The 18909-nt window shown below is 45.5% G+C and overlaps 1 protein-coding gene across 2 annotated transcripts in view; it reads left to right on the top strand.

Annotated features, from left to right (window-relative positions):
• Positions 1–18909, top strand: part of nbeal1 (neurobeachin-like 1) — a 384125-nt gene that overhangs the window by 210047 nt on the left and 155169 nt on the right. For both annotated transcript variants that reach the window (XM_072481723.1, XM_072481715.1), the window contains 3 exons: positions 5459–5542; positions 6349–6447; positions 7859–8439. In XM_072481723.1, the coding sequence (XP_072337824.1) occupies positions 5459–5542; positions 6349–6447; positions 7859–8439 (764 nt within the window). The remainder of the gene's footprint in view (positions 1–5458; positions 5543–6348; positions 6448–7858; positions 8440–18909) is intronic.

Below are 18909 nucleotides of genomic sequence, written 5' to 3'. Positions count from 1 at the left end.
GTCATCTGGATTTGGTTCGTCACTTTGAGTTAGAATCATTAAAACCTCCTCCTTTTTCTCCCCTTTCAAAGTACCTTTTAAGCAGATTCACATGACACACTCTTCACACAGGTGGGTCTTCCTTCTATCTGGTGTTTTTACCACATAATTCACCTCACTTAATTTCCTTTCAATTTGATAAGGTCCACAAAACCTTGCTTTTAAAGGTTGATCTACCACTGGTAACAATACTAAAACTTTATCTCCACTGGCAAAACTACGAACTTTGGATTTCTTGTCCGCTACCCATTACATCACATTTTGTGCAACTTTTAAATGTTGTCTAGCCAATTCACCTGCTCTATTTAATCGTTCTTAAAATTTGACACATAATCCAATAATGTAATTTCCGATTTCTCACTCACCAATTTTTCCTTAATCAATTTAAGTGGTCCTCTTACCTCATGACCAAAAATTAGTTCAAAAGGACTGAATTTGGTTGACTCATTAGGTGCATCCCTAATTGCAAACCGTACGAATGGAATTCTTTCATCCCAATCCTCAGATGATCGTGACAATAAGCCCTCAACATTGTCTTTAATGTCTGATGCCACCTTTCTAATGCTCCCTGCGGTTCTGGATGGTACGCAGTTGATTTAAATTGTTTTATTCCTAAGCTATCCATAACTTCTTTGAATAACCTTGCGGTGAAATTTGATCCTTGATCCGATTGTATTTCTGTGGGTAGTCCATATCATAAGAACATAAGAACTAGGAGCAGGAGTAGGCCATCTGGCAACTCGAGCCTGCTCCGCCATTCAATGAGATCATGGCTGATCTTTTGTGGACTCAGCTCCACTTTCCGGCCCGAACACCATAACCCTTTATTCTTCAAAAACCTATCTATCTTTATCTTAAAAACATTTAATGAAGAAGCCTTAACTGCTTTACTGGGCAAGGAATTCCATAGATTCACAACCCTTTGGGTGAAGAAGTTCCTCCTAAACTCAGTCCTAAATCTACTTCCCCTTATTTTGAGGCTATGCCCCTAGTTCTGCTTTCGCCCGCCAGTGGAAATAACCTGCCCGCATCTATCCTATCTATTCCCTTCATAATTTTATATGTTTCTATAAGATCCCCCCTCATCCTTCTAAATTCCAATGAGTACAGTCCCAGTCTACTCAACCTCTCCTCGTAATCCAACCCCTTCAGCTCTGGGATTAACCTAGTGAATCTCCTCTGCACACCCTCAAGCGCCAGTACGTCCTTTCTCCGGTAAGGAGACCAAAACTGAACACAATACTCCAGGTGTGGCCTCACTAACACCTTATACAATTGCAGCATAACCTCCCAGTCTTAAACTCCATCTCTCTAGCAATGAAGGACAAAATTCCATTTGCCTTCTTAATCACCTGTTGCACCTGTAAACCAACTTTTTGCGACTCATGCACTAGCACACTCAGGTCTCTCTGCACAGCAAAATGTTTTAGTATTTTATCATTTAAATAATAATCCCTTTTGCTGTTATTCCTACCAAAATAGATAACCTCACATTTGTCAACATTGTATTCCATCTGCCAGACACTAGCCCATTCACTTAACCTATCCAAATCCCTCTGCAGACTTCCGGTATCCTCTGCACTTTTTGCTTTACCCCTCATCTTCGTGTTGTCTGCAAACTTGGACACATTGCCCTTGGTCCCCAACTCCAAATATCTAGTAAAGATATTAAGTAACTCCTCCACAATCTTTTTAGCTGTAATATTACGTACTGGAATGGCCTCTGGAAACCTAGTAGACACATCCATTATCGTCAAAAGATATTGATTCCCACTTTTTGTTTTCGGAAGCGGTCCTCCGCAATCAATTAGGACCCTTGTAAAAGGTTCCTCAAATGCTGGAATGGGTATTCAGGGTGCTGGTTTTATCACTGCTTGAGGTTTCCCTATCACTTGACATGTGTGACATGATTGACAAAATTTAACTACATCTTTATGTAGTCCAGGCCAATAAAAATGTTTTTGGATTTTAGCTTGAGTTTTCCTTATTCCCAAATGACCTCCCACTGGTACCTCATGTGCAACTCACAACACCTCCTTTCTACGCCCTACCGGCAATGCTACTTGATGAACTTCTGCCCACTTTTCATGTGTAAAGGTCTCCATTTTCTCATCAAGACATTACTTTTACGGTAATAACACTCTGGTGTACACTCAGATTCCTCTTCCGTATATGCTTTCTGATACATCTGTTTTATTTCTCTATCTTTATGTTGTAACTCTGCCAATTTTCCTGAACTAAAAATATCTGCCTCATCCTCCACCTGTTCTTGTTCTTTTTCAACCATCTGATCAAAAATCGTTTCTGATAATTGCACTTCAATGTCATCTTCACTCTTTGATTTCTCCTCTTGTCTTACCCTGTGACTTTGCGACCTTGTTACCACACAATCCGGAAAACCCCAGGATATTCATCCTTCAACACTTCAGTTGCCTGATTTTCCACTGGCTTATCAACCACAGTAGGCATTACTCCAACCTGCGATCCAGCTATATCATTTCCCAATATAAACTGTATTCCTGGTCAAGATACTTTCTCTATTACTCCTACCACCACTTCACCACTCTTCACTGGACTTTCCAACCTTAGCTTATATAATGGAACACTACTACACTCACCCTGAATTCCACATATTACCACCTTTTCTGGCAATGTTCTTCCCAGACTACATATCCTCATCTCTTACCATTAAAGATTGACTAGCTCCCATAGCTCTTAAAATTGTGACTTCTTTACCTACTTCTCCTGATACACGTGAGTAAACTTTACCCACTGAAGTAAATTTTTAAAGGGATCCGGCACCTTCTTATCAATCACCTCTTGATCAGGCTGTACAATCTTTTGCACCTCCTTCGCTTCACTTGGGCTTTCCTTTACCACTTGCACAAACCCCACTGTCTTATCCTGTTTTACCACATCAGCCTTCCCGGGGCTTTTCTTCAACCACCAACACTGTGACTTTACATGGCCTAGTTTATTACAGTGAAAACCTTTGAAACTTTTCATGTCTCTTCCATCCTCCTGGATTTCTTTTTTAGTCTGAGGTACACTCTCCTTATTATCTTCCATCAGATCACCTTTACCTTTACCACTTGAGTATTTCTCATGTCCCCAGTTTCTATCCCTCACAGGCTGAAACTGATGTCGGAAACCAAACTTTGATTTACGAACTAATTCATAATCATCTGCCATTTCTGCTACCAACCTCGCAGTTTTAACCCTCAGCTCTTCCACATGAGTTCTCAGTACATCAGAAATTGAATTTTTAAACTCCTCCAAAAGTATAATGTCTCTGAGAGCTTCATACGTTTGGTCTATTTTCAAAGCCCTTATCTACCTATCAAAATATCTCTGTTTCATCCTTTCAAACTCCATGTATGTTTGACTAAATTATTTCCTTAAATTTCTAAACCTTTGTCTGTGGGCTTCAGGCACTAGTTCATATGCACCGAAGATGGATTTTTTCACCTCCTCATACGTCCCAGATACCTCCTCCGGTAGTGATGCAAACACTTCACTCGCCCTACCTACCAGCTTTGTTTGAATCAGTAATACCCACATGTCCTGTGGCCATTTCATTTGTTTACCTAACTTCTCAAATGAAATGAAAAAAGCATCGACTTCCTTCTCGTCAAATCTTGGCAATGCTTGGACATATTTAAATAGATTCCCACCAAGCCTTTGACTTTGATGCTCTGTCTCACTATCCTCATCACTATCATCCAACTGTACGTTTCCCTTTACGTCTGCCAATTTTAACTGACTGTCATGTTTCAGTCTTTATCTTTTTCCCTGACCTGTATCTCCCTTTCTCTTTTTGTTCTGCTAGGGCTATTATTTCTTTTCTCCTTTCTTCTCTCTCCTTTTCTTTTTCCTCTCTCTCGCTTTCGTATACAAGGTGCTTTAATTCTTTCTCATGTTCCATTTGTTTAATTTGTAACTGAATTTTTGCCATTTCCAATGAGTCACACTGTATCTCAGGCAACTCTAAATGCTTAGCCACCGCCATAATTACCTCATCTTTTCGCATTTTGTCAGGTAATGTTAACTGCATGTTAATGTGTTTGCCAAATCTAGCAGTCTGCTTTTAATCTCTGTCTGTAAGGTACTGCGTGTGACCGTCTCCACCTCCAGAAACTTCAGAGCCTCTGAAAGAGCCATTATCCACAACACACTCCCCACTTAAACTAGAATATCATAACATGCTCACCATAATATGCTCACCCCGCACTGTCTTTAAAGTTCACTAAGCCAATCTAATAGATAGACTTTTATCCCCCTCGAGCCCCCAATTTGTTATGGCCAGGGTTTAGAGAACCCCAAAGTGTTGCATGGAGTTCACCTGACCCACAACTTTTAATAGATTGTGGTATGGGGAGCACACGGCCCACTCTACAGGTGTGGTACAGCAGAAATGGGAAAGTAATTTTTAAAGCAAAACAATGTTTATTCTCTGAACTCAAGTTAACCTTTTTGAAACATACAGTGAACATCTTAGCAACCATCAATTCAAATACAACCCCCAAAGAATACAACACTAAGTAATCCTTAATAACTTCCCAAACAACATCCAGAAGACAGAAGGAACCCCTTTTAACAGAAGCACATTAGGTTTACATTCACTACCGAGAACATTTATAATTCTGAATTCACCAAATGATCAAGAGATAGTCTTTTCATGGCAGAGAGATCAACAGTACACCTGCTCTGTCTGGCTTCAGTTCCAACACTGAAAACAAAACTAAAACACCCTGCAGCAAACAGCCTAAAAGAAAAGTAAAAAGCTGACAGACAGCCCAGCTCCACCCACACTCTGACATCACTGATAAAACACCCATTTCTTAAAGGTACATTTCTTAAACACCCATTTCTTAAAGGTACTCTCACATGACAGCAACAGTAATGTCAATGCAGGACGATTACTGCCGTAGGTTTCAATGTTTGCCTGTGTATCACAAATGGCATTGAATTCTAATCTGTGCCACTCAATTCTGTGCTTTCACACTGAAGAAATCAACAGACCAAGAATTAAGGCACTGAATTGGTGAAAGTTTGGATCTGATCTATCTGGATATTTTTTTTTTAATTGGAAAAACTTAAGGTGAGTGTTTTCTGCCTCTAATTCCATCTGATTTTTCAGGAATCCACTAACTGGCTCAATTTGATCCCCACTCGTATTGGTAGTGCTTACAAACAAATGAACAAAAATTTGCATTTGGTGTTCCCACAGAATGACCTCAATTGTCATATTACACTTTTAGAAATGTTGGTTAATGCTAGTTGGAAGACTCGAATGCCAAGTCTTGATTGTTGGTTCTAACCTTCATATTTCTGTTTTGAGAACTGAGAAGCAGTGAATACACAATCTTCCTCTGGTCACCTTGCTAGTTGCAGTTTAATAGTCTAATTGGTGTTCTAGGTGTTTCAGGGCCGCCTGGATAGCCTCGCTGTGGCAACGATCCAAGCTTTGACTGCAGTAATGCACAAATCCCCGGCTGCTAAGGTAAGCTTGGTTTTTCGCTTTATCAAAGAGGAAAACCCAATTCAACCTCAGATTTTAATTACTTTTGAATGTTTTTTGCCCTCCTCCCTAAACCAATGCACGCAATTCTGCTCTGCATAGCAACACAGGGTTTGATTACTGGTTGGGACTGGCCAGGGCAGAGGTAATCATAGAATGATAAAGGACTGAAGGAGGCCATTCTGCCTATCATGCCTGTGCTGCCTCTTTAAAAGTTATAGGATGGGAAAGTTCCTTGTCAGTCCCACAGAGGGCTGATAGGATTTTCAGCCTCAATCTCTTACTAAATGGAATTGGACACAAGGGGCTGGGGAGCATACCATTTCACAATTCAGTGCAAAGCTGATTGGCCTTCGCGTTCTTCTCATGGAAGAAAAACAGAGATTGAGGAATTAATATTGCAGATTTATAACCTGTTGCTCCATTGTGTGGAGCTTTGGACTCTACGCTTCTGGATGAAAATTCCTGGAACTCCCTTCCTACCTTTGGGTGTGCTGAGACCACAGGAACTGGTTCAGGCAGGTCATCACCACCTTCTTGATGGCAATTAGTGATGGGTAATAAATGCTGGTCATGCCAGCGATGCCCACAACCCATGAAAGTATATTGAAATAAGCCTCTCGTTGCCTGATTACTGCTCCACTCATTTCTGATTTTTCTGTAGAGGTCCATACAGTGGGTGAAGTAGTATAAAATAAATACGAAAAACTTTTTACTGCCAGTTAATTGTGTTTCAATTGTGTTTGCATTGCGTTATTCCATATTTCCATTTTAAATTCTGAAACTAGGAGGTTTTCAAAGAGCGTATTGGTTACACGCAGCTGTATGAAGTCCTGAAGACATTGGGCCAACCATCACGAGACCTATTGAAAGAGCTGATGAACATGGTGAGGCTCAGCACTCAAATTTTGAAGACTTGGTGGAGATGGGGTGTTATTTGGGGGGATGGGGGGTGTTGTATGATCTGATGCTAACTTTGTCACAGGCGTTGTGAGTTGCATTCTGACGATTGTATCAGATAAACCCCTGTGACTTCCATGTTATTGTACTTTATTGTAATATGAGTTTTGGTGAATGAGGCTGTCTAAAATTCTTTTATGACTTCTGCTCACTTTTGCTGGTAGTTATATTTTTGGTGGTGTTTGCAAGTGAGTTCTGATATAACCCTACCTTTTTCGTCTTCTGTGATATCTCCTTTCTTGGCCATTCTCTGATAACAGGGACATGGATTCATAATCCACCAGGGCAGCCGGTGGAATTTAAATTCAGTTCATAAAATCTAGAGTTGAAAGCTAATCTCAGTAATGGTGACCGCAAAACTACCATTGATTGTTGTAAAAGCCCATCTGGTTCACTAAAGTCCTTTAGGGAGGGAAATCTGCCATGCTGGTCTACATGTGACCTTTAATTGCCCTTTGAAATGGCCACACATTTCGAGGGAAATTAGGGATGGGAAAATAATCCTGGCCTTGCCAGTGACAATCACATCCCACCAAAGAATGAAAGAAAAAATTGACAATCCTTGAATATGGAGGTTGTCCTACATCAGCTACACGGGGGGAAATAGCAATTGCTCATGCCAATTAAGATCCAAAATATCATCACCACAAATGTAGTAACATACGGTACTCATTATAAAAAGATAATAAGTATCTAGAAGCTCTTTCAACTTTTGAATGTCAATGAGAGAGAGTTTAAATTGCCTGTTGTAAACTGCTTTGATTTTTTTGCTCAACACAAGAGCTCATCTGCAATTAGTCACGCAATATTATTTTAATTGGTATTTGAGCCTTTTGGTTGAGCTGAAGCAAAAGCTCTGAGCAGTGATTGAATATCTTAATTACCCTCGCTATCAAAAGCCTAATCTCATAAATGTGGACTACTCAAGAAGCAAATAGTTAGATCTCAGTGGGATTTAATCTTTAAGGATGCCAATTGATTCTGAATGTCACAGGTTGATGATGCCCTTCGGTTGTCATTCCTGTGTGCAGTGTTTTCAAACAGCGTCACAGCAAAATAAATGTCTTCTCATTCAGTGCAATCTCCCACTTTGCAATTGTGTACATGTTTAGAGTTGTAAAGGAAGTTCAGTAGTTCATGGTCTAATTTAGAACGTAGGAAATTGAGGAGCAGACCGTTTGGCTCTTCGGGCCTGCTCAGTCATTCAGTAAGAAGACGGTTGATCATCTACCTCAACTCCGCCATTCTGCACTATCCCACATCCTTCAACACCCAAACCTTTATTAATCTGTGCCTTGATTATATTGAATTACTGAGCATCTTGTTTTTCACTTGCAGGCCATTGAAGGTGAACACACCTCTGTTGGGATGTTGGGGATCAGCAACGTCCAGCCCCTTCTGCTACTCATCCAATGGCTTCCGGAGCTGGACTCCTTTGAGCTACAAATCTTTGTTTCTGATTGGCTGAAGAGGATATGTTGCATCAATCGTCAAAGCCGCATGTTCTGCGTAAACGCCAACATTGTGAGCCGTATCCTTGTGACATTGAACTGTCATGCTAGGCTACACCGTACGTCTGCAGAGAATCTGATTGGACTACTGGGATCTTTGGGCAGCCAGTCATTGAGCTCAGGAGAGCTCTTGCAGTTGATGAGGTTACTAAGGACAGCCAACCCTAAACAGGCCCATCCCTATGTTGTCCCTGTGACATGTGCAATACTGGGCATAGCCCGAAAACAGGGACTAGATAATGCACTACAGTACTTTAACCTGGCCCACAGCATGGCGGGAATCATGGTACCCACTATTCAGCGTTGGCCTGGCTATGCTTTTAGCTTCTATGCATGGTTGTGTCTTGATCAGGGACAAGAGGCCAGTGGAATCTTTGGGAAAGGAAGCAAGAGAAAGCAGCTGTACAGGTAGGACAAAAACAATTCCATCATAAAAATTTAACTTTTTTCTCTTGTGGTTGAACTGGTCCAAACGTTCATCTCTGCCGCCAAGATATTGCTTGCCATCCTATAGGGATGGACAGCTCAGACACTGTGGCCCATTATGCTTCTGTGACTAGCATTACCAACCCCACAGAGTTGTCCTGGAGTCTCCAAGGATTAGAGTCATTGTGACACAGTCATTCAGCCCATTGAGTACATAACAGCTGTCTGTAGAGAATTCCAGTCAGTCCCATTCCACCGCCCACTGCCACTCACGTACTAATTCCCTCAAGTGCGCAGCCAATTTTGCTTTGGAAATCATTCAATTATTCTTCATCTCTACTTATAGCACCCTCGTAGGCAGTGTACCACTCATCCCTTAAAAAATTGAAGTTCTTCCTCACATTCCTCCCCCCAAACCCCCTCCCCAGCATCATTTGCCTTAAATCTGTGTATCCTCTTCCATGTACCATCAGCTAAGGCAGTGTTCTTCATGGCAGGGCCCGTGAGCTGGTGGTGGCTCCCACTGGCACTAAGTGTGGCTCCCCGACTCCATCCATCCATTTTCAATAATCACTTTATCCTCAAGAGGGTCACGCCCAACCCAGAAATATATTCCTATTTATTTTGAACATTAAAAAAAGCGTGTGCCAGGCGGCATGGTGGCGCAGTGGTTAGCATTGCTGCCTCAAGGCGCCAAGAACCTGGGTTCGCTCCCGGCCCCGGGTCACTGTCTGTGTGGAGTTTGCACACACGCCCCGTGTCTGCATGGGCCTCGCCCCACAACCCAAAAATGTGTAGGGTGGTGAATTGGCCACGCTAAATTGCCCCTTAATTGGAAAAAAAAGAATTGGGTACTCTGAATTCTAAAAAAAGTGGAAGAAAATTAAAAAGGTGTGCCGAGCGCTGAATCTATCAAAAGTCAGCTTTCTTTACACATCACATTGACTACATGGTTTAATATGCCCCAATTAGAATATCCAAGTATGTGTGTTATACAGTAACAGCTATATTAGCTTAGCCACCACTGTTGAACTCGCAGAGTATTTATCGTTGATGTTGTTTATTTTATTTAGTGTGGCTCTCACATTTCAGGTTTTGCTAAAGTGTCCTTTTCTTGAAAAATTGTGGAGATTGCTGAGCAAATGTGAACTGCATTCTTTTGTCCACCTTAACCAAATCTTCTCAAGGGCAATTGAGGATGGGCAACAAATATTGGCATAGCCAGCGACGCCCCATCCCATAAGATTTTAGAAAACCTTGATCACACCGTCCCTCAATCTCCTTTGCTCCACGAAGGTCAACTCTAGCTGAAAGTTCATTTCTGGGACACTGCTGTAAGCAACCTAGGAGAAAAATAATAAGGGCATTAAAAAAAAAACTTGTTTTTCCTCCCATTTTCCATGAACACTTTTGTTAGTTTTTAATAGATAATGGGGCGTGGGAAAGCTGTTTTGAATTATGAAACCTCCAGGAATGCTTCCAGTCAGATTTCGTAACTGTACCTGTACCGCGTTGGACAGACTTGCAGGAGTCAGAGTATTGAGCTAGTGTTTGGATTAAATATTGAGCCTGATTTAATCTGCATTGAGTATTGCTTCCTGCAATGAATTGTGTTTAACTCTGGAGCAAAACTGGATTTTAGGTGAGGGAGAGATGAGATAAATCTCTGGTTTTATGTTTTGGTTAGAATTTTTTTTGAAATTTATTTAAGGGATGTGGGCTTTGCTGGGTAGACAGCATTTAATTCCCATCCTGAAGTCTAAAGTCCATGTGGTTTGGTAGACTCATGCTGTTAGGGAAGGAATTCCATCATAATTTTGACCCAGTGACTGTGAAGGAACTGCAAAATATTTACAAGTCAGGGTGGTGAGTGGTTCTGAGGGGAACCTCCCAAGTGGTGGTGTTCCCATGTAGGTGCTGCCTAAGGGAGGCTTGGTGAGTCCTGCAGGGCATCTTGTAGATTATGCACAACGCTGTCACTGTGAGTCGGTGGTGGAGGGAGTTAATCTGGATGGGGTGACACTCAAATGGACTGCTTTGGCCTGGATGCTGTCAAGCTTGTTGAGTGTTGTTGGAGCTGCACTCATCCAGGCAAGTGGGGAGTATTTCATCACACTCCTGACTTGTGCCTTGTAGATTGTGGACAGACTTTGTTCCAACGGCTTAGATCTGGTTGTGGAATCGCTTAGCTCTGTCTCTCACTTGCTGTTTATGCTGTGCACTCTGCTATTTTTTCGTCAATTTTATTTATTTATTATTTATAATCTCTATTGTCACAAATAAGCTTACATTAACACTGCAATGAAGTTATTGTGAAAAGCCCCTAGTCGCCACATTCCGGCACCTGTTCGGGTACACTGTGGGAGAATTCAGAATGCCCAATTCACCTAACCTGCACATCTTTGGACTGTGGGAGGAAACCGGAGCACCCGGAGGAAACCCATGCAGACACGGAGAGAACGTGCAGACTCCGCACAGACAGTGACCCAAGCCGGGAATCGAACTTGGGACCCTAGAGCTGTGAAGCAACAGTGCTACCCACTGTGCTATCGTGCAGCCCCATTGCTGCAATATAACCAGTATCTTTAATGTTCAAAAATGTCAGTACTTTCCTTGTTTCACAGGAACTGAAATTATTTTTTCCATCAGTTATGAAATATTTCATGTTTTCATATTTTAATCAGTTTCCCTTATCCAGACATAATTCACTACTCGAGTATAAGGTTTTATAGTCATCCGGTACGTCATAGATCGATGATTGAGGCCATTCGGCCCATCATGCTTCTACTGGCTCTTTAAAACTCCCAATTACTCCCGCTCCCTTTCTCTTTCCCCATAATCCTGCACATTTCTCCGTTTCCAATTCCCTTTTGAAAATTACAAGTTAAACGGTTTTGATCACCCTTTTGGACAGATTTTCCAGATCATCATAACCTGCTGTGTAAAAAAATAAAAAGTCTTCCCTCCCATCTCACCTCACCCTGATTTCTTTGCCAAGTATCTTAAACCTGTGTCTTCGATCAACAACATGGCTGCCAGTGGAAAAGGTTTCTCCCATTTAACTCGATCAAACCCATGCTTTTGAACACCTCTATTAAATCTGGTCTTAACCACCTTTGAGGAAAAAAGCCCAGGCAAGAATTGGAGAGTCAGAGAACACAGATGGAGGCTATTCGGCCCATCAGATCTGTGGTAGCTCTTTGCGAGGGTAAATCAGCTAATTCCACTCCTCTGCCGTTGACCTGTAGCTGGGGAAATATTTTCTCTTGAGCAAATAATCTAATTTCCTTTCGGAAGCCACGATTGAATCGGCCCACATCACGTTTCCAGGGAATGCATTTCGGACCCTAACCACTCAATCCATAGAAAAGTTTTCCCAGCTTCTCCAATCACCCCAAATAACTGAAGTCTCTCATCCTCTCCAAGACACTTGACTTCCCTCCTACGTTTAATGGATTGCTCCTTATAGGTTGCAGAATTTATTTAGTAATCAACTGACAATTATTTGCCAGGGTTGGAATTTCCTTTGCTAATATTTACAGAGGATTATTCCTCTATTTCAGCACCGTAATCGGTGGTGACCCCCATAAAGTTAACAGTCCCAAGTTATTTTAAAATAAAACATACATTTGAATCGCAGTGCCCAAAACAATGGATAGTTCGGAAAAATATTTTAATTCAGTTTGTGATACAGATTTATTGGACGAGCAGTAGAAGCCGGAGTGTGGCTACAAGCAAGTCCTCTTCATTTCTGAGAGAAAGGCTCATTAGAACCATGAAAAAAGAGTGCTGGATTGGAATCTCCCCCAGTATTGCCCTCCTATGTAGTGGAATTTATTTGTTTTTTTAAAATTGTATTCAAAGCTCACATGGAAAAGCGCAAGTGTCTTTCAAAGTGAACTTTGTGCATAGTCAAAACCAAAAGAATAACAAAGGTACCACAACTGTTTCAGGTTAAGCAAGCGAATGATGATCACTGGCAATCATAGTTTCTAGTTAGTTTTTAGTTATAGCAGACTGCATTATACACTTCAGATTATTATTATAACCTCATTAAACGGATCAGATTTAGATTGACAGCAGATATATTTCCTGCATTGTTGGTACACAATCTGGTTTAGTATGCAGCTTTGGGGGCTTTCTGGGTTTTGAGATTTCTGATTTTCGAGTGCGGTTAACAGCATTAGCTTTGATCCGCAATATAAATAGAAAAGGCACATCTGTGGAGAGAGAAACAGTGCTGCAACCCTTTGTGAGAACTGGAAAGATTTACAGATATATCCGGTTCAAACCAAGGACCGAGTTTTAAAGGGTTTGAAAAGCCTTGACAAGGCAGGCCTCCGAGACATGTTGGGTGGCAGGATTCCAGGGAAGGTCAGTTGAAGGTAACTCATTAGTTCATTCAAGGGCTGTGGGCATCGTAGGCTGGGGCAGCATTAGTTGCCCATCCCTAAATGCCCTTCAACTGAGTGTTTTGCTTGGCTATTTCAGAGGAGCAATTATGAGTCAACCATGTTGCTGTGGGTCTGGAGTAATATTTTGGCCAGACCAGGTAGAAATGGCAGATTTCCTTCCCTTTTTATGACAGTTGGCAATGGTTTCGTGGTCATCATTAGACTTTTAACTACTGATTTTATTGAATTCAAATTTAACCATCGTGGTAGGATTGGAACCCAGGTGCCCAGAGCATTACTCCTGGTTTCTGGATTACTAGTCCTAGTGTTGCGCACAGTGTGTGTTTAATTAGTATGCAGTGGACACATGACTGCGAGTCGACTTTATTTTCAATCAATAGTCTTTATTCACACATTGACAATGTTAGCATCAATCAATCACATTTATCATTTTAAGTTACACTACAGAATACTAAAGTGCAGTACCAAAACTTGACTTTTTAAAAATAAATTGTTTTTATTGGATTTTTGAACAGAGTATATTTTGCCGTTATGTACACAGGATGATATAAATATATATATAAGTAGGCATCCGTTTGTGCTGGCGAGGCACTTCCGGAGGGCAATCCTCGAGTGGGTCTGGTGCCGGTGTTGCCCCTCGCTTCTCCCGGCCGAATTTTGCCGCCATTGTCTTCTCGTGCACGCTGCCGCTTCTCCTCCCGTCCTCCGCCTGTATTCTCCTTTTTCTCTATTCCTGTGGATGTGTCGTCCCCCTCCCTCCCGTGGTTCGCCTTTCCTTCCTCTTAGACTGAGTTGTCCCCCCCTCTCACGGTCTATCTCCCCCCTCTCATGCTTTGGCTGCTTTCCCCTGGTTCCCGGCTATTCTTCTGCTTGTTTGTTGGCCACAAAACTGCCAGAACAATCGGGTGAATGGCTCCCACGTTCTGTGGAAGCCGTCGTCTGACCCTCGGATGGCGAATTTAATTTTCTCCATTTGGAGAGATTCCGAGAGGTCGGACAGCCAGTCTGCAGCTTTGGGAGGTTCTGCTGACCGCCAGCTGAACAGGATTCTACGGCGGGCGATCAGCGAGGCAAAGGCAAGGGCGTCCGTTCTCCTCCCCAGGAATAGATCTGGCTGGTCTGAAACCCCGAAGACCGCCACCTTCGGACATGGCTCCACCCTCACCCCCACCACTTTGGACATTACCTCGAAGAAGGCTGTCCAGTACTCCACAAGTCTGGGGCAAGACCAGAACATGCGGGCATGGTTGGCCGGGCCTCCTTGGCACCGTCCACATCTATTCTCCACCTCCGGGAAGAACCTTCTCATCCGGGTTCTTGTTAAGTGGGCTCTATGGACCACTTTTAGTTGCGTCAGGTTGAACCTTGCGCAGGTGGAGTTGACCCTATGCAGTGCTTCGCTCCAGAGTCCCCACCCTATCTCGATCCCCAGGTCCTCCTCCCATTTCCTTCTTGTTGCATCCAGTATGGTGTCGGCCCCTTCTACCAGTCAGTCGTACATGTCTCTACAGTTTTCTCTCTCTAATATGCTTGCGTCCAGTAACTCTTCCAGTAATGTCTGTCGTGGCGGTTGTGGGTAAGTCCTTGTCTCCTTTCGTCGGAAGTTTCTGAGCTGCAGGTACCTTAGCTCGTTCCCCCTGGCCAGCTGGAATTTCTCCATCAGTTCGTCCAGTGTCGCGACCCTGCCGTCGGTGTATAGACTGTCCGTGTCCCCTCGTCCTGTCTCCACCTTTTGAAGGTGGCGTCAGTCAGTGCTGGTGTGAACCTATGGGTGTTACAGATGGGAGCTTTGTCCGACATTTTGGTCAGCCGCAGCTGGTTCCAGGACTGGAGGGTTGCTATCACCACCGGGCTGCTGGAGTGTTTTTTGGGTGGGGATGGGAGTGCCGCCGTGGCGAGGGCTTGGAGGGAGGTCCCCTTACAGGAGGCCTCTTCTGTGCGGACCCACTTGGCTTCTGGCTCTTTGATCCATCCCCTTATTCGCTCAACACCATGATTAGTTTGTTTAATGCTTTGAAAAAGGTCTTGGGGATGTAGATCGGGATGGCTCTGAATAGGAAGAGGTACCTGGGCAGCACGTTCATTTTGATCGTCTGGACTCTCCCCGCAAGGGAGAGTGGGAATGTGCTCCATCTTTGCAGGTCCTTTTTTACTTCCTCCGTCAGATTGGTGAGGTTCTATTTGTGGATCCCTTTCCAGTCGTGGGCTATTTGGATCCCCAGGTAGCGGAATTTAAGTCGGGTTTGTTTAAATGGCAGTCCCGTTAGTGCTGCCCCCCCTACTTGTGGGTGTACCGGGAAGATCTCGCTTTTGCTCATGTTGCGTTTGTAGCCCGAGAAGGCGCCAAACTCTTTCAGGAGCGCGATGATTCTGTACATGCTACTTTGAGGGTCCAAGATGTAGAGGAGCAGGTCATCTGCATAGAGTGAGACTCTGTGCTCTCTGCCTCCCCTTCGGATCCCTCTCCAGCTTTTTGTTGCTCTGAGCGCAATTGCTCGATCACTAGGGCGAACAGCAGCGGGGACAGTGGGCATCCTTGTCTGGTGCCCCTGTGCAGCTGGAAGTATCGGGAGTTGGTGTAGTTTGTCCGTATGCTTGCCATGGGAGCGTTGTTTGGGAGTTTTACCCAGGAGGTGAATCCTGTTCCAAGCCCGAACTGTTCTAGTACCTCTGTGATGTATTTCCATTCGACTCTGTCGAAGGCCTTTTCTGCGTCTAGAGAGACGATCACCTCTGGTGTTCTCTCTCCGGAGGGGGTCATTATCACGTCCAGCAGGCGCCTGATGTTGGAGGTAAGCTGTCTACCTTTGACAAAGCCCGTCTCGTCTTCTGCGACCACCTCTGGCACGCAGTCGTCTAGCCTTTTGGCTAGAATCTTGGCCAGTATTTTGGCATCTGCATTCAGCAGATGGGTCTGTATGACCCACATTCTGTTGGGTCTTTATCTTTCTTAGGTATCAGCGAGATTGAGACCTGTGCTAGCGTGAGTGGCAGTGTGTCCCTAGCTAGCGAGCCTGTGAACATCTCCCGCAGGTGCGGGGCCAGTGCTGTTGCAAATGTTTTGTAGAAGCCCGCCGTGAACCCGTCTGGTCCTGGCGCCTTCCCCGCCTGCATGGAGCTTACGCTGTTCATGATCTTTCCCAGTGCTAGTGGTGCTTCCAGGACCCATTTTCTGCCCTCCCCCACGACTGGTATGTCCAGTCCATCAAGGAACCGTTTCATCCCTGACTCCCCCATTGGGGACTCTGAGGTGTACAGCCCTTGGTAAAAGGCCCTGAATGCTTTGTTGATCTTTTCTGGCTCTGTTTGTAATGCACCTCTAGTATCCCTGATTTGTGCAATTTCTCTGGTGGCTGCCTGCTTTCTCAGCTGGTGTGCCAGCAAGCGGCTGGCTTTGTCTCCGTGTTCATATAGGTTCCCACGTGCTTGGCGGAGTTGGTGCACTGCTTTCCTGGTGGAGAGCAGATCAAAGTTCCTTTGTAACTCTTTCCCCTCTGCCAGGAGCTCTACGGTCGGATCCTCGGAGTATTTATGGTCTACCTCCAGTATGGAGTCGACCAGCTGCTGCCTAGCCACCCGTTCCTCCCTATCTCTTCGCGCTTTGAAAGCGATGATTTCCCCTCTTATTACTGCCTTTAGCGCTTCCCAGAACGTGGAGGGTGAGACCTCCCCGTTCTGATTGTTCTCCGTGTATTCTGCTATAGCCTGCGATATCCTTTCGTTGAAGGCCTTGTCAGCTAGTAGGGCAACATCCAACCTCCATGTGGGGCATTGAGCCCTGCCCGTTTCCAGCCTCACGTCCATGTAGTGTGGAGCATGGTCTGATATCACAATTGCAGAGTGTTCCACTTTGTCTATCCCCGGAAGCACCGTTTTCCCCACCACAAAGAAGTCAATTATGGTGTATACGTTGTGTACTGGGGAGAAGAAGAAAAACTCCTTCTCCCCTGGGTGGGTGAACCTCCAGGGGTCCACCGCACCCATCTGTTCCATAAAGTGACCGAGTTCTCTTGCCATGTTTGAGGTTTTCCCCGTCTTGGGGTTCGATCTGTCAGTCATTGGGCCCTGTGTACAGTTGAAGTTGCCCCCCCATGATTAGTCGGTGCGTCGCTATGTCAGGGATTGCTGCCATGGTCTTCTTAATGAAGTTCGGGTCGTCCCAGTTGGGCGCGTACACGTTAACTAGTACTAACGGTGCCCCATCCAGGGTCCCGCTATCCATGACGTACCGTCCCCCTGGGTCCGTATCCGTCTTTGCCGCCCTAAACATTGTCCATTTGCTGATCAGTATTGCCACCCCCCTGTTGAGTCCCCTTATGTTCCACGTGACTATCCTGGTGGGGGGCTTACGTCCCCTCCTGTAGGATTAACCATATTCACCTGGTGGACGCGCCCCTGCCCTCCGGGGTTCCCTCTTGTTAGGGGGCCATCCAGGATGGCCGCTGTCACTGCTCTCTCCATGCGGTCGTGCCCCTGCGCTCCGGGGCTTCCCTCCGTCCAGGGGTCCCCCGCCATGGTCGCCTGCTGTGCGGCCGCCACGCGGGTAGCCCTCTTCACTTTGGGGTTTCCCTTCGCCCAGAGACCGTACTGGGTGGATGCTTGCAGCGATTCCTTGTTCCGAGCCCTTGGTTGCAACACTCTGTAGTCCTATTGCTGTTCCTTTTCTAGTCTTGTTTGTCCCTCCGTCCCTGAGTTCCGTGCCTCTCCCCCCCCCCCCCCGCCCCCCCCTCCCTCCCTTTCCTCCCCCTTCTTCCCCTCTCCCGTATATCCCTCCTTTGTCCCTCTTTCCCCTGCTCCTATCCCCATTTGCTCTCCCACCTCTGTTGCGTGGTCCCACCCGCCCTCTGCCTGGCGCCGTCCCCTCTGTTGGGGGCACGCTGCGGCACTGCTTTTTTGCATGTCCCCTATCTAGCTTTCTTGCTAGTGCGGCGATCCCCCCTCTAGGGAGTTACTGTCTCGCTTCTCCCCTGCCCAGCCTCTGCGTTTTTTTGCGCACTCTTCCCCCGCCCTACCCTGTTTGCTCACCCTTCTCCGCTACTCTCATACCCTTGTGCTGGGGCCTGGTTTCCCACCTATGTCGGTTCGTTGGGTAGCGGTTTGCTTTTTGTTCAGGGTGCGCTTGCCATCGGGGGGGGGGCCTGGCATTGCCTCACCCCACCCCCCTCCCCATCGACGTATTGTTGCCCCTTACCAGGGGCCCCGTGTTTCTACCCTCGCTGTTGGTTTTCCAGCCCGTGTTCTTCGATAAATTTGTTTGCGTCGGCGGGGACTGTAAAGAAATACTCTCTTTCTTGGTATGTGACCCAGAGTTTCGCTGGGTACAGCATACCAAAGCGCACATTGTTCCTGTGAAGGGCTGCTTTTGCTCTGTTGAATTCAGCCCGTCTCCTGGCGAAGTCTGCCCTAATGTCCTCATGCACTCTAGGTGTCCTCCCCATCTGCAGGTTCTGTTTTGCCTGGTCCAGCGCAGGATTGTTTCCCTGTCTTTATACCGGTGCAGTTTGGCTATAACTGCCCTCGGGTGTTCCCCCACCCTGGGTTTCGGGCGCAGCGACTGGTGAGCTCTGTCCATTTCTGGTGGGTTGGGGAAAGTTTCCCTCCCCACTAAGTTACCCAGCATCTCGGCCACATAGGCCGTGGGGTTTCTACCCTCGATTCCCCTCTGGTAGACCCACTATCCTGACATTTTGTCATCTTGAGCGGTTTTCCTGGGGTTGTCCACCTGCCCTTCAGGCTCCCCTGCATTGTGCCCAGTCTCGCCACCTCTTTCTCCAGGGCTGTGATCCGGTCGCTCATGACAGTCGCAGCCCTCTCCAGCTCCTTAATGGTCGCCTTTTCGGTTTCCAGTTTCTCCTCCTGGGCTTCCAGTTTCTTCTCTGCTCTGCCCAGGGCGAGCTGCACCTCCGCCAGGGCCTTGGCCATTGCTGCCTGTACTGCGGCCTCTATGTCTGCTTTGGTCCCTGCCTTGCTTTCTTGCTGGTGTTTCCTCAGCGCCTCGGCAAAGGCTGTCTTCCAGTTCCCCTCTGGCCCAGGGGGA

This window comes from Scyliorhinus torazame, chromosome 2, assembly GCF_047496885.1.
Source record: "Scyliorhinus torazame isolate Kashiwa2021f chromosome 2, sScyTor2.1, whole genome shotgun sequence".
Classification (NCBI taxonomy): Eukaryota; Metazoa; Chordata; class Chondrichthyes; order Carcharhiniformes; family Scyliorhinidae; genus Scyliorhinus; species Scyliorhinus torazame.
The sequence above is the reverse complement of the archived record's forward strand: the minus strand, read 5'-3'. Positions and strand labels throughout refer to the sequence as shown.